The sequence below is a fragment of the Lepidochelys olivacea genome (genome assembly GCF_965140295.1).
Source record: "Lepidochelys olivacea isolate rLepOli2 genome assembly, chromosome: 4".
In the NCBI taxonomy this organism is placed as follows: domain Eukaryota; kingdom Metazoa; phylum Chordata; order Testudines; family Cheloniidae; genus Lepidochelys; species Lepidochelys olivacea.
In genome coordinates, this window is record NC_140414.1 from 148791395 (window position 1) to 148816446 (window position 25052).

Genomic DNA, 25052 nt, shown 5'->3' on the forward strand with positions numbered 1-25052 from the left:
TTTCAAACCAACACAACTATTTTATTAAAAGACAACAACTGGAGGAGAGAGTCAAACAAAGAAAATCATCAGCAGTGAGGGGGGCCTCCTCTCCTGTTTGCGCTTCGCCAAGATCCTACTACTGTGACTGGCTAGCCTCCTCTGGGGTAGAAAAGAGCTCCTGGCTGCATGTATCTCTGACCTCCGAGTCATCCTCTGCCTTTGGGTCCCCCTCCCTCTCCACATCCTCGTCCAAGATTTCCTCCTCCTGCCTCGGTCCACTCTCAACTGTCATGCGAGCCACCGAAGTATCCACAGTGGCCTTCACAGTGGAGGTGGGGTTGGCGCCGAGTATCACGTCTAGCTCTTTGCTCCTGCGCCTTGTGGTAAGCGTTCCGCAGCTCTTTCACTTTGACCTTGCACTGCCGTGTGTCCCGGTCATGGCCCCTTTCTGTCATACATCGTGAAATCTGTCCATAGGGATCATAATTCCTACGGCGGGAGCAGAGCTGGGGCTGGACAGCCTCCTCTCCCTAAATGCCGATGAGGTCCAGCAGCTCAGCATAGCTCCAAGCGGGGGATTGCCCGGTGCGTGGAGCAGGCCTGGCCACCTGGAAAGATGCGCTGAGACCACTGCACGCATCACCGAGCAAACAGGAAGGGGACTTTCAAAATTCCCAAGGAATGTAGGAGGTGGGGCTGACGGTTGGTCACCTGAAGGCAGGGCAGTAGAGTTCAAACAGATGACCAGAGGCGAGAACAGGCATTGAGGGACACCTCCCGGAGGCCGGTCACAGCACTGTGATCGAGCAGGGTGTCTACGCTGGTACCGCAGTGCTGTAGCCATGGCGCAGAAAGCTCTACGCCTCTCGTCGTGGTGGGTTTTTTACAGCGCGACAACTGCGCAGTTTCTGCGCACTCAGTGGCACGGCCGTGTGTACACCTCAGGAGATACAGCGCAGAAAGCTGCTTACCTGTGCAGAAACTTGCCAGTGTAGACAGGGCCTCACTTATAACATCTGTATCCCATATTGCAAGCTGATATTTAAGCATTTGTATTGTGAGCCTCTGTGACTGTGTAACTCACCAGACAGGAGAAGTAGTGTGAAGTACTGGTCTCCAACAGAAGGTGTTATGTCCTGCCCAAAAGGTAAGGTCCATCAATGCCAAATGGACTATTGAGGGACATTAAAGAGGACAAAATACTTTGTCGCTCTGCTCTCACTACCCCATGAGGATAAGTCATGCAAGTGGATTCTTCCCATCAGCTGAGTTCGCAGCTCAGAGCACATGGAATGAAAACCCCTAATGTAAGATAAGTATAACATTAAAGAATTAAAGTGTGGTAAAGAAAGGCTCTTACTATCAAATAGAAGGAAGGCCATGAAAATAATGAGTTATAAGGCCAAAAGGAATAAAGTAGGGAGGAAGTCTGGTCCAAAGAATAACTAATGAGATAAGGGGAAGGCCTCTGATTGATAAGGGTGACTGCAGATGGTTTTAAATCAAAGAGAGTCTGACTTAAAATGAGCCAACACGGCCCTTCCCCAACCCACCCACCAGTGCAGTGGATGCATCCGATGAAGTGAGCTGTAGCTCATGAAAGCTTATGCTCAAATAAATGTGTTAGTCTCTAACGTGCCACAAGTCCTCCTGTTCTTTTTGATCTAATAGGAGTGTTTCTAGTGGGTGCCACTGACATCTGTTCTTGCTTCACTGCTATTCAAGGTCTTTATCAATGATCTGGAAGAAAATATAAGCTTGTTGCTGGGAAGGTTTGAAGATGACACACAAATTGGTGGACTGTTAAATAATGACAGGTCAGTTCAACACAGTAATCTAGATACCATGGTAAGTCAGACTCACTTGAACTACCCTTGTTTTCATGCAACTACATGGAAGGTCATAGATCTAGATCCCACTTATGGATGGGGAGGCTCTATTTTGGAAATCGGTGACTCAGAAAGGGACCTGGGTGTCATCATGGATTACCAGCTCAACAGGTGCTCCCAGAACAACGCAGTGGCTATCAGAGAAAACGTGATCCGTGGGGGTATAAGCAGGAGACTATTGAGTCGAGGTAGTGCGATGTTAGTACCACCATATTGGCATTTTTGGGACCATTAACTGATACTGGCTCCGGTTCTGGTATCCACACTTTTAAAAGGATGTGGACAAATTGGAAAGGGTTCAGAACAGCACTACAAGAAAAATCCGAGGTCTGGAAAACCTGCCTCACAATCAGAGACTCAAGAAGCTCGATCTATTTACTTTACCCAAGAGATTGTTAAAAGGAGACTTGATCATAGCCAAGCATTACTTACATGGGGAGGAGATTTCTGATACCAGGAGACTCTATAACATAGCAGACAAAGGCAGAAAAAGATCCAATGGTTGCAAGCTGAAGCTAGACAAATTCAGAGTAGAAACGAGGCACATATTTGTTACACTGAGGGTAATTAACCATTGGAACAACTTCCGTACAGATGTGGTGGATTCTCCACCACTAAGTCTTTAAATCAAGATTGGATGGCTCTTTCTAAAAGGTCTGCTTTAGCTAACCCATGAGTTACAGGTGTGATGCAGGAATCACTGGGTGAAATCCAGTGGCCTGTGCTATGCCGGAGGTCAGACGATGATCGGAACTGTCCCTTCTGGCCTTAAAAATCTATGAAACACAAACTCCTGCAGCCTTCACTCTGCATTCTGCAACATGAAGCACCAGGCTCCTCCTTAACCATCTTGTAACCTCTTTCGAATCCACCCCATGCCCCAGGGCGGCCAGGGCCCCAGGCTAGGGAGAGTTACTCTTCCCAACCCTGGTATAGACTCCCAGGACCTAGGCATGCCCATGAGGAAGCACAGCTTTGAATTTTCTGACTTTGACCTCTTGCAGGTTGCAGCCACAGCTTGCCCACAGCGGAGTTCTGTACACTGCGTGGAGGATGCCCTGCGAACGGTATGATACAATGTGCTTTGCCATGGGTGGGCTCAGGGTGTGCATGGTAACCAGTGAAGCGAACTGAATTCCTGCCCGCAACCTCCAGTCCCTCCTCCACTCCCACCCACACAGCTAGTTGCTCAGGGACCACAGTGATGGACAGACAGACCACGGGTTGGGACTATTGCTAACTGGGCTATGGAGACCCTCTGAGAAAAGAGAGAGGAGGAACATTTCATTAAGCAATCATCCCTGCTGCAGCTGGGCGAGGTTATAGCAGGTAAATTAATAGCATCCAGGGGGCCTGTAGTCTTGGGCCCAGGCTGTCCCCCCGGACGCTGCGGGGTCTCCTGGGTCAGAGGGGGCTGGTCTGCAGGGAGGTGAAACCAAAGCAGGCAAGTGAATCATGCTGTGGGTGCTTGGGATTTATTGTTACCAAGAGCCAGGGAAGATGAGGAGGTCAGCACAGGCAGGTCCCTCGTCACACGCACCAGCAGGTTACCACAGCCACGCAGCGAGACACCCCTGCACACCACACTGGCTGGAGAGGCTGGGGTTCTGTAACAGGCCGTGCGATGGTACGGCACACCAGCCCAGTCCCAGAGGGGAGGGCAGGGAGCATGCTGCACTTACAAGTGCTCTGGCCCCGATGACATGAGGGATGTGAGCAGAGCTGCTGGCTGGACCTGGGGCATGTGATCACAGATGAGCTGCTCCACAGCAACGGCAGGCAGGGGCACTCTGGGGCGGATGGGCCTGAGCTTTCTTTGGAAGACCCCTTCCCCTCCCTCTTCATAGAGTGCACCATGGTGGGGCCCACACTTCACACTGCTGCTGTCCCTGATTGCCACTCCTGGGGCCAGCTCAATAGAGTCCAGCAGGTTGCTGGGCTTCCAGTAGACATGGCTGCTGGGTTCAAGGCTTTTCCCTTTGGAAGGCAAATGCTGTGCTCTCTTGTCTGCGTGGCTCTGACAGAAAGCCTGGGCCAGCCCACCACTCCGCATGGGCCCCGTGTCCTGGAGCAGCTTAGTGCTAATGAGCTCTCCCACCCCTGGCCCTTGGGCTGCATGGCGATGGGACTTCGTACTCCTCTGGCCACGCCCGGAGACCGTTTTGAGAACTTCCTGCCGCTTGGCCTCAACATCTGGATCCAGCACCTCCACCTGGGGCTTGATCCAGCACTTGGGTAGACGGGCTGGGTCCAGCTTGGGCATGGCGATGACTGTACCAAACTCATTGTACATCACATCCTTGATCTTGGGGGGCCTGCCCATCTGGATCTTCAGCAGGTTGCTGCAGGACATGGGCAGGAGCTGGTGAAGGCTGCAAAGATCCTCCTGTGGTGATTCCTCAGGCAGGGTCTGTGAGAGCTGCTGCCGGAGCAGCTCCTTCTCAGTCTCCTGTAGGGGCCTGGCCATGCTCTTAAGGCTGGCTGAGTGCAGCAGTCCTCGATGGGGCCTGTATGCTTTTCTGGTCTTAGGCAAGGGGGGTGGGGCTGGGGCTGGGGCTGGCTGGGAAAGCAGATTCTGGGGCCTGGATGACTTTGCAGACTTGACCCCCTCCTCCTGAGAAGGCTGTTCGGACAGGGTGCCTGCTGGCACCTCGGGGGATCCTGTGTAGAACCGCGTCTCCTCATGGGAAAGTGTTTCCTTGGGGAGTTTGTCCAAAAACACCTGTTGGAAATAGCCATTAATGTAAAGAGAAAGCCTCAGCTTCACACGCCAGAGTGGCCACCACACCCAGGACAAGCTGTTGCCCACTCAGTAGCAGGGCCTGAAGGCCATTTCTTCATACCCCAGCAAATGGGTGGAAGGCAAGAGCCAGGCCATAGTGCAGGGGGTGTTTGGGGTCAAGGTCTTCAGTGTCAGAGAGGGAGCTGGTTGGTGAGGTCATGCTGGCACATCACTCCTCCCGCGCCTCTCCCAGTGGACAGCCTTGGCAGAATGAAGGGCTGAACTGACTCTGCTGTTCACCCTGAACCTCCTCTATACCCCTCCTGCCCAAGCAGCTCCAAGAGATGTTCCACCGTGAGACATCCTGCGACTGTCGCAAGATCCGACAGCAAACAAATCCCTTTCAGTGCACGCAGCAACAAATGGGAATGAGCTGGGCCCTGGATCATTCCTGTTCCTTTCTAACACATCAGCATCCTGCAACACTGCAGCCCATATTCTTCATAGTGGTATCAGTACAATAGGATTATGGCATAATTATGATGCATATTACGCAAGACAGATCATGTAGGATGTCACGAAAAGGTTAAGATTGCCTGAATATGATTATCCTATTTGTATGCATGAATCATTTTTGTACCTGAAGTTATAAATACTGACTATGTGTCTGTACTTCAAATGTAGTTACACCTGGGTAATGCCCACTAGACAAGATGCTTTCAGTCTAGACAGCGGGTGGGGCAGGGCCTATTCAGGGTAATGGGTCATTAGGAAAAACAATAGGCCTTAGGAGAAGGTTATGCCCCATCTTGGGAGTGTTCCTGAGAATGCTACAGACAGCCTGTAAGTAATGGCTGCTATGACTCTACAAGGACACGTGACCAGGCCACATGACGCTGGTCTGCACCTTGGGATGTCAGTGTTTTTCCAGACTGGTCTGCTAACCAAGCTTGGAAACAAAGGGTCCCGCCATATGCTAAATCTATATAAGGCAGGGAGTGACATCATCTGGGGTTCTTCACAAGAAGACTCCTTGAAACACCTGAGGAACAAAGACTGAAATGGGGGAAGTGCTGGACCCAGGATAAAGGGATTTCTAGCCTGTGTATGAATGATCTGGGGATAGGGCCCTCCTTAGGCATATGCAGCTTATGCGGCTGCGTAGGGCACCCGAAAATGTGGGGCACTACCGCGACAGCAGGTAAGAGCGGGTCGGCTCCTTTGCTGGCTCGCAACGTGGCGGGGAGAGACGAGGCAGCAAAGGATACCGAGCTGCCCGGCCCACCTCACACCGGCGGAGAGTCTCAGTTCCCCGCAGAGACCCCCGTACCCTCTCCCTCACGCAGAGCGCACGGTGCTGGAGCATTCGGCTCTGTGAATACAGCCCCTGCCTAAGGAGGCTGCAGCGCGCGCTGGGTGTGCGGGAGCCGACCCGCTCTTACCTGCTGTCCTGGTAGTGCCCCATTTCAAAGCTCTATTGACAATGGGTCTCTGGCACATGGGACCTGTTGGAAGGGCTGTAGGACCAGCAGGAGCTGGGAAGGAAGTATTTACACTCATACAGACATGCCATGTTGACTGACTGTCCCATGGTGGCAGGGCATTAAGGGGTCACCGCCTGCTCTGATGCACACCCAAATCTCAGCATGTCTGTGGGAACCTCACTGGCTTGGCTCGTGGGAGTGGATGAGCTACCTCACTGAGAAGGGAAGGGGGAAAGCCTATCATCCATGGGAGGGGTAGGCATACCAGTGCAATTTCTAGGGGTCAGATGACCACAGCACAAAGCCCAGCATTGCTGGACACGCTTATTGACTGGCTTGGTAGAGAGGGGGTGGCTGGAACTCCTCATCCATGGACAAAATCTCAGAGGCTGTTTGGCTCAAGGTGAAGCATCACATGCCGAGACAGGTTGTCTCTGCAGGCAGCTCCCTACTGAAGAAGGCACTTGCAGGATCCACAGGCTGCAAGGGCATCCTAGTTTCCTGGAAGCTGGGGGATGGGCTGATGGTTTTTCCATGGCATTCATCCCTGTAGGTTCCAAGCCTCACAGTGTCAGGGCACTTGTCCTCCCAACACCCCGGTGGGCACCGTATGGAAGCTCTAGCCCCATTGTACAGATGGGAAAAGACGTCCAGAGAGATTAGGTGATTCACCCAAGGCCACCCAGGCAGTTTGTGGCAGAACAGGGATCTCCGAAGTCTAAATCCAACGCCTTAGCCACACAGACGTCCTCCCTCTCTAGGCAGAGATCCTCAGGAGGGACCCTCACACCTCTGCTCCAAGGCACTGAATAGGTGAGACAAGGCCCGGCATCCTGGCTAGTAGCTGCATGGGGCACAGCTCCACCAGAGTCTAAGCCAGACTCTCCTACAGCTTCTTGCACTCTGAGGGGCAGAGTACTGGGTGCAGCGAAGAGAACTCAGCAAACCACTGCTGCCAATGGGAGTGGGGAACTGGACTGTGCTTCTCTAATCCCAAGAGGCCGGGAGGACTTTCTCCAGTGAGCAATGGCTTAAAGGGGCAGGTGGTCAGGAGGCCTTACAAGGCTGTGACCGTGATTCTGTCTTTCAAGGCTGTCTCTCTGGCCTGAAGTCCAGGACTCACGCCCAGCAGGACTGGTCCTGTATCTCCATGGACTCCTCCGTGGTGGAGCTCCAAGCAGAATCTGGCCCTAGAGTACTAATCGGATTGAAGGCAGTTTCAGGTCTCGTCTCTTGAGCCCTGCCAGGCCCAGAATGCCTCTGTCAGGACAAGCACTCAGGAGCAGCCTGCTTCCTTCCCCCACCCCCCACTGGTCCAGAGCCAGTGCTCCCAAGGTAAGCCCTGGTGCTAGAGTACCTCTCTCCCCTGCGGTAACAGGGTCAGACTGGTTCGCATAACAGGAACTGAGCCCTGTGCCCACGAGTCTGTGACACAGGCCACTGGCTCCTCCTCCTCCTGCCAGGTGGCATCTTCTTCCACGGTGGCCTCCCCCTCATCCCGCGCCAGGAAGCGCCATTCGGCAATCTGCAGGATGGCATCCCGCGCCTGGCTGACGGTGAATGGGATGCACTGGGAAAGCAGAGCAGAGACAGAATGAGCCCAGCACCACCCACTTGCTTCCTGACTTTGGCTAGGAGTGAGGCAGGAGACCAAGACTCCATCCCAACTCCCATAGGCACACCCCACCCATCAGTGTGCCCTTGCTGTCCATGCCACCTCTGACTTTGGCCCACTGAATCTAAGGTAGTTCAAGCTGGTGCAGCTCACGTGCTGAGTCAGAAGAGAGGCGTGTGGCCAGGGAGGTGACTGTCAGGATGGGTACCCCTTCCAACTAAGCAATCTGCAGATAGTAAAATAATCCATGTTGCACGAAGCTCAGCACCCCAGAGCACTGACGCAGTCCCACCCCTGGAGAGCAGAGGCTACTATCTCCATAATGGAGCTGAGAGGAGAGTTGAAGGCCAGGAGGGAGATGCCCATTCTATTTGGGGTATCAGACCATACCCATCACCATGGTATCTGAGTGCCTAATGGCTGAGGGCAGGAGCTGAGTGTGACTCGGGGTGTACTCAGCCTGGGAGCCGGTGGATGGGAGCATGAAGACTTCTGTGTAAGCAAAGAGATTTCCCCTGGAGTTCCAGGAGCTCTCAGCCTGAGGGAGAGGGACACAAATCCAGCTTCGAGCAAGGAGCTGGGCAGCCAAGGCAGGGTCATACAGAGGCCACTGCAACAGGAACCTCTTGCCCCATCCCCTCCAGAAGCTCCATTTCTAGTGGCCACAGGAAGGATCCATCCTGGATCCCTGCTCTGCTTTCCTTCCTCTCCATGAAGCAAGCAGCAGCATAGAGCCGCTCCGGGTCAGATGGCCTGGTCCCTCTGGACCAATACCTTTCCCTGAACCCTTCCATCTGTTACCATAGGGCTTGGTTTCACACAGCCAGTTTTCTCAGTGGCTCCCTACAGAATGAACGCAGAAGAATGGCCCTGCGGCTGGGGCCATTCAGAAGTAGCCGGAACAAAGCCCTGGAGAGTAGCCTGTAAGGAACAGTCCTGCCCTGAGCCCAAAGCTGGGACCAAAGAGAGCTGTACCATCTACCACTTAGACTCCATGGAAAGCCGCGGCCTGGCATGCTCACCTGCCGAGCCAGGTACACTTTATAGCACTCGTCCATCACTTGGTTTATCATCCCTGCCAGGATATCTCCCACTCCATCCTCTCCTTCCTCCATGGTGACCAGGGAGATCCATTCCGACTCAGAGAGGCGCCCTGGAATGATATCCACTTGAGGGATGGGTACCGTGGGGGGGCGTGACTTCTCCGCCCGTGACTTGGAGAGAGGCACACGGTCCCGGGACGTCATTTTCTGCAGGGAAATATGACAATGCCTGTCAGCACCATCCCATTAGCACTGTACCCATAAGAACATAACATAAGAAAGGCTGTGCTGGGTCAGACCAAAGGTCCATCTAGCCCAGTATCCTGTCTTCCGACAGTGGCCAGTGCCAGGTGCCCCAGAGGGAATGAACAGAACAGGCAATCACCAAGTGATCCATCCCCTGTCGCCCATTCCCAGCTGCTGGCAAACAGATGCTGGGATACCATCCCTGCCCATCCTGACTAACAGCCATTGATGGACCTCTCCTTCATGAATGTATCTAGTTCTTTTTTGAACCCTGTTATGGTTTTGGCCTTCACAACATCCTCTGGCAAAGAGTTCCACAGACTGACTGTGTGTTGTGTGAAAAAATACTTCCTTTTGTTTGTTTTAAACCTGCTGCCTATTAATTTCATTGGGTAACCTTTTGTTATGAGAAGGAGTAAATAACACTTCCTTATTTACTTTCTCCATACCAGTCATGATTTTATAGACCTCTATCATATCCTCCCTTAGTCGCCTCTTTTTCAAGCTGAAAAGTCCCAGTCTTATTAATCTCTCCTCATACAAAAGCTGTTCCATACCCCTAATCATTTTTGTTGTCCTTTTCTGAATCTTTTCCAATTCCAATATATCTTTTTTGAGATGGGGCGACCACATCCGCAGGCAGTATTCAAGACTTGTGCGCACCATAGATTTATACAGAGGCAACATGATATTTTCTGTCTTATTATCTATCCCTTTCCTAATGATTCCCAACATTCTGTTCGCTTTTTGACGGCCGCTGCACATTGAGTGGATGTTTTCAGAGAACTCCCCACAATGACTCTAAGATCTTTCTTGAGTGGTAACAGCTCATTTAGACCCCCATCATTTTATATGGGGTCTACCCAGGGCAATGAGCAACATGGGGCTAGACAGGGCCACCAGCTGGGGATAACACTGAGTGAAGGACCAAGCCAGTATGGCCTACAGGCCCCATGCAGTTCCTAGCACTGTACACTGTGCTTTAAAATGGATGCTATGGCCACAGGGACTGTGAGCACGTTATGCTCCAAAGGCAATGCCCTGATGCCTCTCCCATCCACTCCTCACAGGGACACCAGGGACTGGTGACAAGGATCTGTGCAGGGGTTCATGTGAGTATCGTTCTGGTATCTGGGAGACAGCAAGTTCTAATGGTTAGAGCACGGGTCTGGGAGTCAGGACGCCTGGGTGCTAGAACGTTCCCCAGGAAGGGCTGGGCTCGAGTGGTATTCCCTGTCCTTAGCGCTGGGGACCTTCGCTGGACACAGAATGCAGGGAGTTCTGGCAACTGACGCTGGGACAAGGAGGACAAGCAAGCAGGCAATTCAATAGGTTGAAGAGGCTGCAGGTGGGGGCCTGTGGTCTTGGCCTCCCCTCCAGCACCTTTGTGCTGCTGGGCCTTCTGCTGGGTGGGGCTAGCTCTTCAGATGTAAAGGGCACCCCCACGCCCGACCGTGCCCTCTCCCAGCCACCATTGCACCCCCCACAGCCAGCATCACCCTCCCAGCCATGCCCCCCTCCCCCACTGCACCCCCAACTGTGCCCCCTCCCAGCCACCACTGCACCCCCCACCCCCACCCTCCCAGCCATGGCCCCCTCCACCCCCACTGCACCCCCACCCCCGACCGTGCCCCCTCCCAGCCACCATTGAACCCCCCACAGCCAGCACAGCCCTCCCAGCCATGCCCCCTCCACCCCCACCGCACCCCCACCCTCAACCGTGCCCCCTCCCAGCCACCATTGCACCCCCCAACCCCACCCTCCCAGCCATGGCCCCCTCCACCCCCACTGCACCCCCACCCCCGACCGTGCCCCCTCCCAGCCACCCTTGCACCCCCCGGCCCCACCCCCACCCTCCCAGCCATGGCCCCCTCCACCCCCACTGCACCCCCACCCCCGACCGTGCCTCCTCCTAGCCACCCTTGCACCCCCCAACCCCACCCCCACCCTCCCAGCCATGGCCCCCTCCACCCCCATTGCACCCCCACCCCCGACCGTGCCCCCTCCCAGCCACCCTTGCACCCCCCGGCCCCGCACCGAGCCGGCTGGAGCCCCCGCAGCCCCTGCCCCCCTTCCGCTGGCTGCGTCCCCGTCACCAAGGCCACGCCAGCCCCGTCCCGGGCCGTGATGTCATCGCGCTGCGACGCCCGCGCCCTGACCACACGCTGCGCCGTCTCCATGGCAGCGGGGGGCACGGGGTGAGCGGGAGGGATCGCGGCCCCCTGGCTCGGGCTCTGCCCCGGCCCCGCCCCAGCCCCCCCCCGCCCAGTGCGCGTGGCCCCGGCCCCCCCCCGCCCAGTGCGCGTGGCCCCGGCCCAGCCCCGGCCCCCCCGCCCAGTGCGCGTGGCCCCCCCGCCCCCCCCGCAGGATGTACCGCAGGGAGCGGAGCGTCCCGCTGAAGAGCAGCAGCTCGGCGCTGTACAACAACCTGAGCGTGCTGCCCCGGCGCGACAGGCCGCTCACCTACTTCGCCGCCGTGCACGGCAGCACCGTGAGCCTGGCCAGCGCCGCGGCCGACGGGCTCGGCGTCTCCCACCGCCAGCTGCAGGCCACGGAGGGCGGCCTGGCCGCCAGCGCCTCCACCGTCACCCAGGTAGGGGGCGGCCCGCGAGCCCCCGGCTCCCCGGGGCAGGGCTGGCGCTCACAGGGCTCCCCTGCCCGCGGGGCCCGGAGTTCGGACCCACCCGCGGGGCGCAGCCGAGGGCAGCTCCCGGCCGACCCGAGGGGAGCAGTAGGGGCCGGGGACCAGGCCCTGGAGCGGGTCGGGCTGGGGGCGGCGGGCGCAGACCCAGAGTAGCTGGGCGGTAGGGCTCGCGGCAGCGCAAGGAAGGGCTCCTGGGTTCTCCCCGGGTCCGCCTAACTCACTGTGGGCTCATGGCTCGCCTCGCTTCCCCTGCCCTTCCCTGGGGAGAACGGCTCTCTCCTTCCTCCCCGGGAGGCCACCGCCGCCTTGCCTTGGTAGGACTCCGGGGCAGTTTAGGGTCAAGCCAGGGCCACCCCGAAACGTCTCCACTCCAGCCAGCATTGCACATTGCCCCCAAACACTGGCTAGACCAACCTCCTCCAGCCACTTGGCACTGGAGGAGCCCTAAGCTTGGGGAGAGGGGTCTTCACAGATTGTCTCTAGCTTCTAGGATCCCATGTGCCAGGCTTTAACTCATGACCCTGTCTCCTGGAGAGCAGTGCAGGCTTCTTGCTCCTTTCCCCTCTCTGCCTGGCCCTCGCTGACCTGCTTTCCTAGACTGTAAGGCCAGAGGAGACCAGGGTGGTCAGCTAATCTGACTTCCTGTACGACACGGGCCAGAGATCTGCCCCACAATAATTCCTGGAGCAGAGCTTTTAGAAAAACAGCCAGTCTTCATGTAAAAAAATCACCAGTGATGGAGAATCCACTTCACCCCTTGGGAAATTGTTCCCATGGTTAATTACTCTCACTGTTAAAAAAAAAAAAATGCCTTATTTCCAATATGAATTTGTCTAGTTTCAACTTTCAGCCATTGGATCATGTCATACCTTTCTCTCCTAGATCGAAGACCCCATTACTAAGTATTTGTTCCCCGTGTAGGTACTTTAATCAAGTCATCTCTTAACTCTATCTTTAAGCTAAATAGATTGAGCTCCTTGACTATCATTAAATGGCATCCTAATCCTGTAATCATTCCTGTGTCTCATCTCTGAATCCCCCCCAGTTTATCAACATCCTTTTTGAATGGTGAGCACCAGACCTGGACACGGTATTCCAGCAGCAGTCATGCCCGTGCCAAATAGAGTGGTAAAATTTAGCATTTATGCATCCCAGAATTGTATTAGATCTTTTGGCCGCAGTGTTGCACAGGGAGCTCATGTTAAAACACACATTTGTTTGTGGCATCCACTGTACCAAGAGGGCTAGATTGCTCTGTATGAATGATCTGTCCTCTTCATTGTTTACTACTCCCCTAATTTTTGTGTCATCTGCAGATTTTTATTAGTGTTCCTAACAAACGTGTTAAGTAACATAGGGCTAAGAACTAATCCCTGCAGGACCCCTCTGGAAACACACTCGGTTGGTGACTATTTCTCATTTACAGGTATATTTTGGGACCCATCAGTTAGCCAGTTTTTAATCCATTTTATGTGTGTCATGTTCATTTGATGTCATTCTAGTTTTTTAATCAAAATGTCGTGTGGTACCAACTCAAACGCCTTACAGCAGTCTAAGTATATTACTTCAACACTACTACGTTTATCAACCAAACTTGTAATCTCATCAAAAAAAAAATCAAGTTAGTATGACAGGATCTGTTTTTCCATAGAATTCCATTAATTATATTACCCTCTTTTAGTTCATTATTGACTGAGTACTCTAGCAGTTGCTCCATTATCTTGCCTGGGATCAATATAGGCCTATCAGCCTGACAATTACCTGAGTCATCCTGTTTACCTTTTTAAAAATTGGCACATTAGCTTTCTTCTGGAACTTCCCAGTGTGCCAAGACTTATTTTTTTTAAAAAAAATCAACATGAATGGTCCAGTGAGCGCCTCAGCCAGCTCTTTTAAAACTCCTCGATGCACATTTTCTGGGCCAGCTGATCTAAAAGTGGCTTGTTTTAGTAGCTTCTGTTTAATATCCTCCAGAGATACTCACAGAAAGGAGTGTTATCACTGTATGATGAGACTGCATCATCTTTTCTTTCCCCCCAAATACAAAACAGAAATATTTATTGAACACGTCTGCCTTTTTTGCATTAATATTGATAATTCTACCATTTCCATCTAGTAGTAGATCAGGGATCTCAAACTCAAATCACCACGAGGGCCACATGAGGACTAGTACATTGGCCCGAGGGCTGCATCACAGACACCTTTTCATATAAAGATACAAAAGCGCTGCCCCAACTCCGCCCCTTCCCCACCCCTATTCCAACCCCTTCCCCAAATCCCCGCCCCTGCCCCACCTCTTCTCCGCCTCCTCCTCTGAGGTCACGGCTCCCTGCTCCTCCCCACTCCCTCCTGTAAGCGCTAAGCGCCGCCAACAGGTGTTTGACGGCGGGAAGCGCCTGGAGGCAGGCAGAGGAGCGGGGATGCGGCGCGCGGGAGCGAAGGGGAAGGGGAGCTTGATGGCCGCAGGAAAAAGCTCTGCGGGCTGCATGTTTGAGACCCCTGTAATAGACCAGTACCATTGTCAGGATTCTTTTTGTTCCTAATATATTTTTAAAATTCCTTATTGTTCTTAACTCTGCTGGCCATATATTTTTTCCTTGTGTCCTTTGAGTTCCCGTATCAATTTTCTACAATTTTTCACTTCTGATTTACATTTATTACTATCAACTTCTCCCTTCTTCCCTTTGTTATATATTACCGCTGCCTTCACTTCCCCTCTAAACCTGGTTGGTTTTTTTTTAAACCAGCACAGCCTTCTTCCTCAAGTGTGGCTTTTGGGCATCTAGTAAGGTGTTCTTAAATGATTCTCAATCATCATTCACACTTTTTGGGTTAAATTCTTCCTCCCAGCTGATTTGGCCCATAATCATTTTCAGCTTCGTGAAATTGGCCTTATTAAAGCACCAAGTATATCTATTACTGGTCTGGACTTTATTCTGTTTGTACATTATAAATGGGATCAAGTCATGATCATTTGTGCGTAAGCTACCATTAACTTGTAGTTCTGTGATCAGTTCCTCTTTAGCTGTTAGGATAAGGTATAATATAAAATTACCCCGTGTTGGCTCCAACAATTCCTTTCCCTTTCAGGCCTCCTGGTGTGTCCTGCCCTCTCGAGTTCTCCTGGTCCTGACCTCTCAGAAAGGCATCCAGGTAAGAGTGCTTCCTTTTCCAGGCTCTGGGAAGGGAGTGGGCGGGGCCTGTGGTGGAGAGCTCTGTCTGAACAAGGCCAGTCTTCTGAGCTGCAGGAAGGTCAATGGAGGCATGTCATAGGGCATGACTGCCCCATAGTACCCTCTGCTGGGGAAGTCTGGCTCTGCAGGCACTTCCTGCCTCAGTTTCCCTTCACCAGGGTTTTCTGTCTCTCCCAGCATTTCACATGGCTCAGGCCTCCAGCTGGGTCATTCTCACAGTGCAGTTCCCTTCCAGGGTAACAAAAGTCCCAAACAAACAAAAGATTTTTTTCCATCCCACTTGGGCCCCTCTTCAGCCCAGCCTTCAGGCTCAGTTCCCTGTCCCTTCTCAGTTTTCTCTAATCTCCTCGTTCTGAGATAGAGCACTGCTTCCCTGCACTCCTTCGTCAGGGACACAGCTTGCCCTTGCCTGTCAATCCTCGATCAAACTGTGTTCTCTCTGCCCTCTTATAAGGCTCAGGGGATTCAGGCTGTCAGCCCAAGTAGTCCAGCCATCTGATTATGGCACAGGCACGGGGTGCTGGAGCTATGGGTGCGGCCCCTGGCTTGAAGCAGTAATAGCAACCAAACACCTAGCTCACATCACGTCTGGGGTTAGAGCGTTGTTCACTGGCTTTCAGCACTCCCCCTGTAAAAACTCTTCCCATGCCCCTGCACAGATGCGGCTAGTTGAACTGGGCTGACTAGCCCCAGGCCTCCTGGCCCATCTTGGCAGCTACCTGTTACTAGGTGCCTTCTGGAGGTTCTTGTGTCAGGGACTTTGAGGGCCCCAGGTCACAGGGGTGCCTCCCCCATCTCTGGAAAGCTTTGTGGGGGCAGCACTTGGGTTTCTCCTGATGGCTTCAGGCTCATCGACCCCACCCGGAAGTGACTCTGCTGCGAGCTGACCAGGTGTTTTCACTCCCCAGATGTATGAGTCAGATGGCTCCGTCATGGTTTACTGGCATGCCCTGGATGTCTTGGAACCACCGCCAGGTAAAGATAGATCCCAGCTGGGGGCAGTGATGCAGTAGGAGCCTCGGGAGGAGGGCTCTGCAGAGCTCTCCCTCTTGCCAACAACTACCTTGGAAGGGCAGGATGAACCATGGTCATGGATTTTGTGTAGCACAGTTTGGCTTCCTCCACCCCAGGAGCCAATAGTCCATGGGGGGTTCTGGCCCAGGGATCCAGCAGAAGGGAGGATGTTTTATTTAGGAATTAATTCCAGGATGTCTATTGCCCATGTCGTGCAGGAGATCAGACAAGGTGACCCCAGTGTTCCCTTCTGGCTGGACGATGCGTAGTTTCTCTGTGATCTGGCCTTAAATCAGGGTGTCTGGATCCCTCATACCTTGTGGCCCTGATTTCAAAGTATCCCCCTTGTGGCCTGGGGTCTCCATTGAGCTTTGGGGTAGGAGCTGCTGCAGGGGTGTAATGGGGCTTTCATTTCCTTCCAGCCCAGGCAGTGTTTGCTCGAGGGATTGCTGCAGCCAGTGGGCGCTTCATCTGTGTGGGTGAGTGGGGTAGGGAAACTGGAGGCTGGGGAAGGGAGTGAGGGGCAAGGAATAGGATCTCTGGTATCTACAGGTGCAGCAACTGGGCACCTAATCTTCTGCATGGTAGGGCTGAGGCCAGGTGGTCAGGGGAGGAGAGGTCTGGGATTAGCGGGGAAGCAAAGGGGCTGCATACAGCAGCTGGGTGAGGGGGCTGGGCTGTGGATGTGCTGCACTAGGGACACTTGGGCCCAGGAGGATGGGAGTGGAGTGTGTGGGGAATGGGAAGAAGGGTCTATTCAGGCTCCTGAAGCTGAAGGAGTTATTGAGGTGAGGGTTGAGGACCTGGTTAGGGGTGGGGAGTGTGGAGACTGGTTCCCAGAGGCGGGAAGACCAGGAAGCTGGTTCCTAGAGCAGAGTGGGTCGGGGTCTGATAACTGACTGCCAGTGACATCTCCCTTGCTTGTTCACAGGGACTTCATCGGGACTGGTGCTGGTGTTTGACATCCCCAGCAAGGGAACAAACATCACACTGAGCGAAGTCCTGGAGGAGCATCGTGACTCCATCACTGACATCGCCTCGGAGGTCGGGGAGAACCCGGTATGGAGCCCCCGGCACCGCGCACAGCTCCTATCCCAGGCTCAGCACGAATGGATGGCTGCCCAGGCCAGGCCACATGGCTTACAGCCGGGTTGCAAAATGCCAGAGCAGCTAGTTGGGCCCCTCCTTCCTTGGGGGATGCCTACAAACTATGTCAGCCCTTCCTCTTTCCCATGTGCTTCCCACTGGGGGAGACTCAGAGCTGAGGCCCCACCTACTCTGCCTGGACACTAATGATGTCAGAGCCCTTCCTGGGAGAGCCCAGACCATAACCTTTTGCGCCGAGACTTTCCAGCGGCCAGGGTGGTCCTTACTGTGCACCAGAGGTCTGTAAAGACGCCTCACTCCCACCCAGCCACAGCAAAGACAGAGCTCGTTGATCCCTCCCAGGGCTGGTATAGTCCCTGCAGGATGGGTACAGTAGGTGGCTCAAACCCTACTCTCTGTTCTCTTATGCCTCTCTAGTCCATGTGGAGCATAGGGCCTTCACCACAGCTGTCCTTCCTTGCCAGTCTCCTGCCACAATGTTAGCTTTTTTTCATATCACTTGAATAGTTTTCAATTCTGCTTCAGTTATACTTGGGCTACCTCGTTGCCTTTTGCCCTAGGGGTTCCAGTTCAGTGCCTCTCTTGTTACATTATGCAGGTCCTTGCTCCATGAATGTCCAAGCCAACTCCATTTTTGTTAGTTTTTGTTTCGTCCTCCTCCAGAGTTCTTTGTTCGTGATTTTTTCTAGCTATCTGATATAGAGGGTTTGTCTAAGGCAACTGAGAACTTGGAGTTTAGATAGTAAGATCTTAATATGTCTCCAGGTTTCAGTGCCATATAGTAAGACCAACTTTACAATGATGTTAAATATTCAAAATTTAGTTTGGAGGCAAGATTTCTGTTTCTCCAGATCGGCCTTAGAGATACAAAGGCCACTCTGGCTCTTGCTATTCTGGCTGTAATGTCTTTGTCTGCTCCACCTCTTCTACTTGCAGTGCTGCCAAGATACATGAAATATCAGACCTCTCTCCCATGTCGGTCCCAGAAAGTAGTGTTGGTGTTTCTTGTTGTGTGTCGATTCTCATGGTTTGAGTTTTCTCGGTGTTGATTTTCAACCCTCCTAACTGTGCACAGGCCTAGAGATTATTTATTTTAGCTTGCATGTCTCTATGGGTGCAGGATAGCAAGTTGAGGTTATCTGCAAGATCAAGGTCCTCTGACTTCTGTGTGAAAGTCCATTGTCTCCCCCTTGGTTGTTCTGTGGTCTCTCATTACCCAATTCACTACCAGTAAAAAGATCACAGGTGACACAAAGCATCCTTGCCTGAGGCCCATAGTAACCTTGAATGGTTTAGTCAGTTCACTGTCATGTATTGCCTGGCAGGTCATATTTTCATAGACGCTCTGAATGATGCTCACAAATTTCTGAGGCTTTCCATAGTGGCATAGCAGCTTCCATAAACCTGTTTTATCCACGGCATCAAATGGTGTGGATTTTTGGAAATCCACACCATTCATATGAAGTGGTGACTGCCATTCAATCAGCAGTTCTGTGATGATATGTAAAATTACTATTGGATCATACATGATTTCTCCTGTCCAAACCCTGCCTGTTCTTGTCATAACCTTGAATCTACCCCTTTCTTTACTCTGTCTAGAATAGTACATTTGAACACCTCACTTGGGATACACAACAATTGAATGCAGGCTGCCCCTCTGGTTTTTACACTGATTGAGGTCTCCTTTCTTGAACACGTTCACCATAGAACCCTTTTCCCATTCATTTGGTATTTGCCCATCTCTTTTGTAAGAGGCCTATCAAAACGGCTGCTGTGTTCTTCACACCTGCTGTAAGATCCTCCTTTGGAAAGTTATCTAGATCTGTTGCTTTTCTGCTTTTTAATCAATTGACTGCCCTCTCTGCTTCTGCTCTGGGGAGAGGTCCTCGTTCCATGCCCAGATCTCCTCCTCTCTAGCTAGGGGATTGGCCACCGGCTCACCATTCAATGGCTGCCATCACCAAGCTAAAACAGATGACAACACAACAAGAGTTTAGAATTGTGCTAGCAAATAGATACTGGATGTTTGAAGATGAGGGAATGGTAGTCGGCAAATGGAAACAGCTAAAGGAAACTTTCACCAAAACTTTTGCAGTGCTGGGATTCGGGAAGAATCATCCCAACAAACGGTTATCGGAGGAGACATAGCAGAAAATAGGAGAGAAACACAAAACTAAACTGAAACAAGAACAAGCGACTCCAGGAGGAACGTGCCATAAAGAACAAAGAGAGCGAAAAGAGTGCTGGGAAAGACAAACAGGTTCACAGCATTAAACGACATGAAGACACTGTCCATCGTTAGACAGTTGTCAGCAGGAAAATAACAATAGCAACTGACCAGCTCAAGACAATGAGGACAGCTTAACAATAAAGACATTGGAACAATTACATCGATGGATACAGCACTTTAGTCAGCTACTTAGCCTAAGCCCTGTGCCAGCACCGGTCTCTCAGCCAGCTGGGGATATGAAAGCCTCCCTGGACTCAAGGCCATTTATTAGCGAGGTCGGACTGTATCCACTCCCTCAGTGTCTCCCCCTCATCACCCTTAACCAGAGCTCCCCGCATCCCTGTCTCGCCTCACATGTTCCCACTGGGGCCATTGTTCATTCCAGAGACAGCAGCCAGTAAAACCCTTTGGGATGAAAGAGCAAGAGACGGCTCAAATCCACAGTCACCTGGCACGTGGGTGTCCCTATGCTGCATAACACAGCACCCCTCAGATCCTCGCACTCCTAAAGCCCAGGCCCTGCCCACTGGAACCAAAGGAGAGTCTCCATTCGCTGTTCGCACGATAGGGGAGGTGACACACAGCTGAACAGTTCTCAGTCCACCCACTAGAGGACAGCAACGTGCACCAGCTCATTAGTTATTTGGAGAAGGACAGGTCAGTGTCCGTTTTCTGGGAGCTCATTGGCTGAGGAGAGTAGGTTGTAAAGCAACTTTACTGCACTTCTGGGAAAGAGCTATTTGGTGACTGATTACTCTGTAGTATCCTTCCTAATTGCTGACTTCCCCGTGCTCCGATTGGCTGAGAGGGGTCCCATGGCACGGCACTGATGGTCTCCTCCCGTTGCAGGGTGGGGCTGCTGACCTGGTGACTGCGGATGACTCCGGGGCTCTGTGTGTCTGGAGGTCCAAGGAGGAGTTCTCCCTGCTCACCAAAATCTCTGCCTTTGGGTAAGGCCGGGCAGGGGGCTCCCACAGCTCCTTGGGGCAGTGAGATGAGCCCAGCGTCCTCCCCCTGGGCCCTGCTAGAGGTGGGCCCCAGGTGATGGGGGAGGAATACCTGCAGAGAGGTCACTCTGATGCAGTGGGGACAGTGTGTTGGGGGGGAGGGGGAAGCCCAGAACTACCCCGCCCCCCCACCAAGTGGAGCAAGTGTGGCTGACGCGTCTCCTTTGTGCCCAGGTGGACCTGCTCCTCGGTGAAGCTGTGGAACGGGGTCATTGCTGCTGGCTATGGGAATGGGCAGATCCGGCTGTACGAGGCCTCGAGCGGGGCCCTTCGTGCCACAGTCAGCGCCCATGCTCGCTGGATCTATGCCCTGGACCTGGCACCCCTGACGGGAAAGGTAAACCTGCCCAAGGCCTCCCAGGCAGTCCCCCAGCTGCACAGCGCCCCCTGCCTGCCTGCCTGCCAGCCAGCCTTCTGAACCCAGCCTGGCTCATCTCCTCTGCCTGCCTGCCTGAATCCTCCGCTCTGGCTGGGACGAGCTGCAGCTCCCACCATTGCATTCTGCTGCCCTCTGCCCCACGTGGTGCCTGCTGTCCTGCCCCAGGGAGAGAGGCCCCAGAGCCAGTGGGCCAAGGAATAGAACTGCCTCAGCTGCTGCATGCAGCAGGCTTCACCTGTGCTGGGAGGCTCTGCTCCCTGCACAGTGGGCCCGAGCTCAGAGCCCCCCAGCCACCCCGGGAGCCTGCAGCCCCCCTCACCGCCTCTGTTCTGCCTCCCACTGCAGCTGCTGTCGGGTGCCGAGGATTCCTATGTCCAGATCTGGAAACTCAGCCGGAGCCCAGACACCGGGGACATTGAGGTGAGGGGCCAGTGCTGTGATGTCCACACACCCCTGCAGAGAACCGTGGGGTCTAATGATCTGAGCATGGGGCTGAGAGCCAGGAGCTCCTCTGTTCCAGTCCTGGCTCTGCCACGGACTCTCAGTGCAACCTTCAGCCAGTCACTGCTCCGTTGTGCCTCAGTTTCCCCCCTGTGAAATTCCACCACTGCCACAAGGAGCTGTGAGGCTGAGCTGGGACTAGGTGGTCTAGTGGAGCAAAAAGGCCTCAGAGGATCCTGGGGCAAGAATAGGTGAGGGGCCTAGGCCCCCTTCCTGATTCCAAAAGCCACCTCCCTCACAGCCTCAGTCCAGCTCACCACTGCCCCTGCCTAGTTCCCTCAATCCATGCACCCCTCCAGGGCTTTTAGCTCCCCTCCTGCCCCCACTGCTCTGATCCACCCCCCAGCTGTGGTTCAGAGGTCCCCACTAGTCTCCTCCAGCTCTGCACCAACCCCTGCCCACTCCCCTATCCTCCTGGCTCTGATCCAAACTCCCCAAGCTGCCCTCCAATCCCCATCCCCCACCCTCAACAGCTCCACCCAGTTTTGATCTAGCTCCCCCTCCCCCAACCCTCCCAAATTCCCCACACTTCCATGCTGCACACAAAACAGCCAATGTTTTTACCTTGCCCTCTGTCTCTGGGGGGGCTGTCTGACCCACATCTAGAACCCCCCCACTCCCCTGCATGTTCCCCCACACTACGATTCCCCACACCTCTGCACCTCTTTGCCAGTTGCTGGTGCCAGAGGGGCCCCCTTATCCCAGCCACCCTCCTGCCCCATGGGGCCAGCTTGTCGTACTCTCCCGGCAGCCCCTCAGTGGGGCCCCCATAACTCCATGGGCCCTGGCGTGACCACACCCCTTGTGCTATTCCAGTTCTGTCACTGAGGTGCTGAGTGTGATCTCCTCTTCCCTCCACAGGGCCCGCCCTGCTACCCCTGCCCCTAGCCTGCACCTCTGTCAGCTGCCCATAGCTGCTCTGTCTGCCCCTGCTCTCCCCCTCTTCCACTGACCACATCCTCCTCCCCACTGAAATCCCTCTGAGCCAACTGGCTGGCAGCCTGGGGAGGCCATGCTTTGCCTCCCTTTCCCTTGGTGCTGCCCCAGGCCTGGGGCTGGTGTTGCAGCAAGGGAGGGGCTGGATGCTGGGGAGGGGAGAGAGACCCCAAGCATGGTTCTTGTATCCAGCCCCCAACGTTCAGACGAAACACGGCCATGTCGTCTTGCTGCAGCCTGCAGGGGGCGCCTGCACGCGAGGGGGCCTCGTGCCCATCCCCCTGGGGGAGTGCGGGAGTCCAGGCGAGGCTGCTGCGGGGAAGCCTGTCTAGTCCCCGGGGCCCGGCTGGGCTGCGTGGTCCAAGGGTGCTCTCTCCTGCCCCCTGCAGATCGAGCACTGCCACTCGGAGTGCGTGCCTGACACCCAGCTCTGCGGCGCCCGCTTCTGTGACCCCGAGGGAAACTCCTTCGCTGCGACCGGCTACGACCTCAGCGAGATCGTCCGCTATGGCCAGGTCTAGGCTGCCCCGCCGCAGGGGGGCTTTAAGCGCAGGGCAGGTGGTTCCCATGAGGGGGGCAGGGAGGTACCTGCAGGCACTGTGCTGCTGCAGCATGTTCCAGCCCCCCCGCTAATGGGGCACTGCAGCTGTGACTCCGGGCCTCTGTGCAGAGACCCCAGGCTCCTGTTTACAGAGGCTGGGGCAGCAGCATGTGGCTGAGGATGCCCCCACCTGGGTGGAGAGCAGACATAGTAGGGGGAGCGGAATCGTCCAGAGCTGGGTGGGAACCCCCTCTGCTCTGGGGGAGATCCGCCATTGACATGGGGGGACATGCACAAAGAACAGGGGGTGGCGCTGCAGTGACTAAATGGAGCCCAGATCTCTTCAAACTTCAGAGTCTCTTTGGCCAGACACCTGCTCACCCCCCCGGCTGCTCATCGCCCCCCCCCCCCGCCCCCATGTCCATGCTGTTTCTTCCCTAGGGGCAGGCAGCTGCTGTCACCTGCCTGTGGCTGCTCTGTCATGCTGCGCCCCTTGCCCAAGGCCCCTGCAGGCTGTGATCCCCTCTGCTCCTGTATGGAGACCAGAGCCTGGCGAGGTGCAGAGCTGGGCCTCCCCCAGGCAGGCCCTGATTTGTGGGGTAGGGGTACATTAGCTGAGGAGGTGTCATCCTTCATTCTGAGGCAGGGGCAAATGAATCCCTGGTCCTGTGGGGCCCACCCAGCTCCTTTCCTCCTCTGAACTCGGGCTGCAGAGAGCTCTTGCTGAGGCACAGACCCAGGGCCTCTGCACAGCAGCTGGGTCTGTGCCGTAGGACGCCCGGGGCAGTCTCACCACTCTGCTCTCCAGGTCACTGTAGCATCCCTGGGGCCATAATCTCACTTCAGTCTCGGCACAGCTCCATGTCTGTGTCAAAGTCCCTGATGCTACTGGGGCATTGCACAGCTTCTGAGCAGGCCCCAAGCTCGGAGCAGTCGGCACTGAATGTGGCTGGCAGCATGAGAGGCAGCATGTCCGAGAACACACAGCACTTGACTGGGACTCAGGAGACCTGGGTCTATTCCTGGCTCTGCTGCATGACCATCTGCAAGATGGTGCTCTGTGCCTCAGTTTCCCCATTTGTAAAATGGGGACAACCACCCTACCTTCCTGTGTCAAGCACGGTGAGACCTACAGCTGGAAAGTGCTAGATCAGAGCTAATACCATTAGCTGAACAGATGTGGTTTTCATAGAATCTCAGGGTTGGAAGAGACCTCAGGAGGTCAGCTAGTCCAACCCCCTGCTCAAAGCAGGACCAATCCCCCATAGTTGCCCCAGATCCCTAAATGGCCCCCTCAAGGATTGAACTCGCAACCCTGGGTTTAGCAGGCCAATGCTCAAACCACTGAGCTATCCCTCCCCCCAACTGTGCCCTCAGCTGCCTAGAGGGGGTGCCATCTCAGTAACCACCCAGCTGGGGACAGGCAGGGCGCATCTGTTGACTGCCCTGGACTGACATGGGATCAGCTGCTGCGCTCAGCTCCCACTGCAGCCTCCCCCAGGGCAAGGAAGCTGCAGGAGGCAGGCTCCCCCTAGGAGCCCCTCACGGGCTGGATTGTCCCTGCATGCACCCTGCCCCAGGCTTTGCTCTGGCTCTCAGCCCCAGATACTGCCCCCTGAAGAGCTGCAGGGAGGAGACTGCAGTTTTGGGGCTTGGAGCTGGTATGGCCTGGCTGAGGGGAGGCAGGGGCTATATGTAGCCCCTCTCCAAGGGGGTGGTGATATGCCCCTTTGGGCACAGGCTACAGCCCCTGCTGCCCCAGCCTGCCAGGAAGGCTCTCAGGTGACAGAGTGTTTGAGGCTGTGTGTAGAAATACTTGTCAATCAGGGCAGGGGCCCCTCCTGCGGGGCAGTTTGTCTCAGAAAACCAGGGAAGCCGGCAAGCAGCACAGAGGCCCCTGGCTGGCCCGAGAGGCTGGCATTCTCCTGCGGTCGGGAAAAGTGCATGACATTTCCCTTCCTCCGCTGCTCATGGGCCGCGCCGGCCCTGCAGCTGGACACACGGTGGGGCCCTCGGCCTGCCGCTAGCCTTTGGAGTCCTTGACTGTAGTACCAATAGACCTAATTAGGTACAGTGCTGAAATAGGGGGTTAACCCCGCTGTCTGGGCTAAGTCCTAGCTCTGATTACTCCTGTTCAGCGCCCCATAGCCCCTGTAGTGTGTTAAACGCAGCATGCTTTGACCGTGTAGCGTTTGTGTGTGTGTGCTGTTAAACAGCTGCCAGTGCTCACCCCAGAGGTGGCTGCATTTCACCAGTGGGTGCATGTAGAATGCTGGAGGAGAAGTGAAACTTGCTGTCTCTCCTCCAACCCAGCCCTGCTGGCATGAGGCTTTGAAACCCTCACCCCTCCCGAAACTGCCCCTGGGCCCATGCGTTGTCTGGGCCCTGGGCTCCATCATCCTTCTGCTGGGCTTGGCCCTGCAGCACATGCAGGGGAGCTGGGGCATAGGGCCCTTGACACAGGTTCGCTCTGGAGCCCAGGGCGCGCGGCTGCTGCCATAAATCAGCTTGAACCCTC

The 25052-nt window shown here is 54.7% G+C and overlaps 2 protein-coding genes across 4 annotated transcripts; one reads left to right on the top strand and one right to left on the bottom strand.

The window, feature by feature from the left end:
- LOC311519186 (uncharacterized protein C2orf81 homolog) lies at nt 1–11959 on the bottom strand. Of its 3 annotated transcripts, none has more exons than XM_084625474.1 (4): nt 11847–11959; nt 8715–8942; nt 7435–7647; nt 1–4593 (listed from the first exon to the last, which is right to left on the bottom strand). In XM_084625474.1, the coding sequence occupies exons 2-4, from the start codon at nt 8937–8939 to the stop codon at nt 3550–3552; spliced, it is 1482 nt and encodes a 493-aa protein (XP_084481600.1). In that variant the 5' UTR covers nt 8940–8942; nt 11847–11959; the 3' UTR covers nt 1–3549. The 3 variants fall into 3 exon arrangements, with proteins under 3 accessions (XP_084481600.1, XP_084481599.1, XP_084481598.1); XM_084625473.1 differs by lacking the exon at nt 11847–11959 and adding an exon at nt 11019–11098; XM_084625472.1 differs by lacking the exon at nt 11847–11959 and adding an exon at nt 9539–10452.
- On the top strand, nt 11337–25052 carry WDR54 (WD repeat domain 54). The gene is made up of 9 exons (XM_084625475.1): nt 11337–11574; nt 14716–14778; nt 15728–15794; nt 16256–16312; nt 16765–16892; nt 20020–20120; nt 20352–20514; nt 20902–20976; nt 22383–25052. The coding sequence occupies exons 1-9, from the start codon at nt 11350–11352 to the stop codon at nt 22512–22514; spliced, it is 1011 nt and encodes a 336-aa protein (XP_084481601.1). The 5' UTR covers nt 11337–11349; the 3' UTR covers nt 22515–25052.

What these genes read in the sequence shown, in the direction of transcription:
- WDR54 (XM_084625475.1), top strand. Translation starts at nt 11,350, where the DNA reads ATGTACCGCAGGGAGCGGAGCGTCCCGCTGAAGAGCAGCAGCTCGGCG. An exon ending in GCGCCTCCACCGTCACCCAG is followed by an intron (nt 11,575 to 14,715) that starts GTAGGGGGCGGC and finishes TTTCCCTTTCAG; the next exon opens with GCCTCCTGGTGTGTCCTGCC. An exon ending in ACCAAAATCTCTGCCTTTGG is followed by an intron (nt 20,121 to 20,351) that starts GTAAGGCCGGGC and finishes CTTTGTGCCCAG; the next exon opens with GTGGACCTGCTCCTCGGTGA.
- LOC311519186 (XM_084625474.1), bottom strand. Translation starts at nt 8,939, where the DNA reads ATGACGTCCCGGGACCGTGTGCCTCTCTCCAAGTCACGGGCGGAGAAG. An exon ending in AAGTGTACCTGGCTCGGCAG is followed by an intron (nt 7,648 to 8,714) that starts GTGAGCATGCCA and finishes CTGCTTTCCCAG; the next exon opens with TGCATCCCATTCACCGTCAG. An exon ending in TGTTACCGCAGGGGAGAGAG is followed by an intron (nt 4,594 to 7,434) that starts GTACTCTAGCAC and finishes TATTTCCAACAG; the next exon opens with GTGTTTTTGGACAAACTCCC.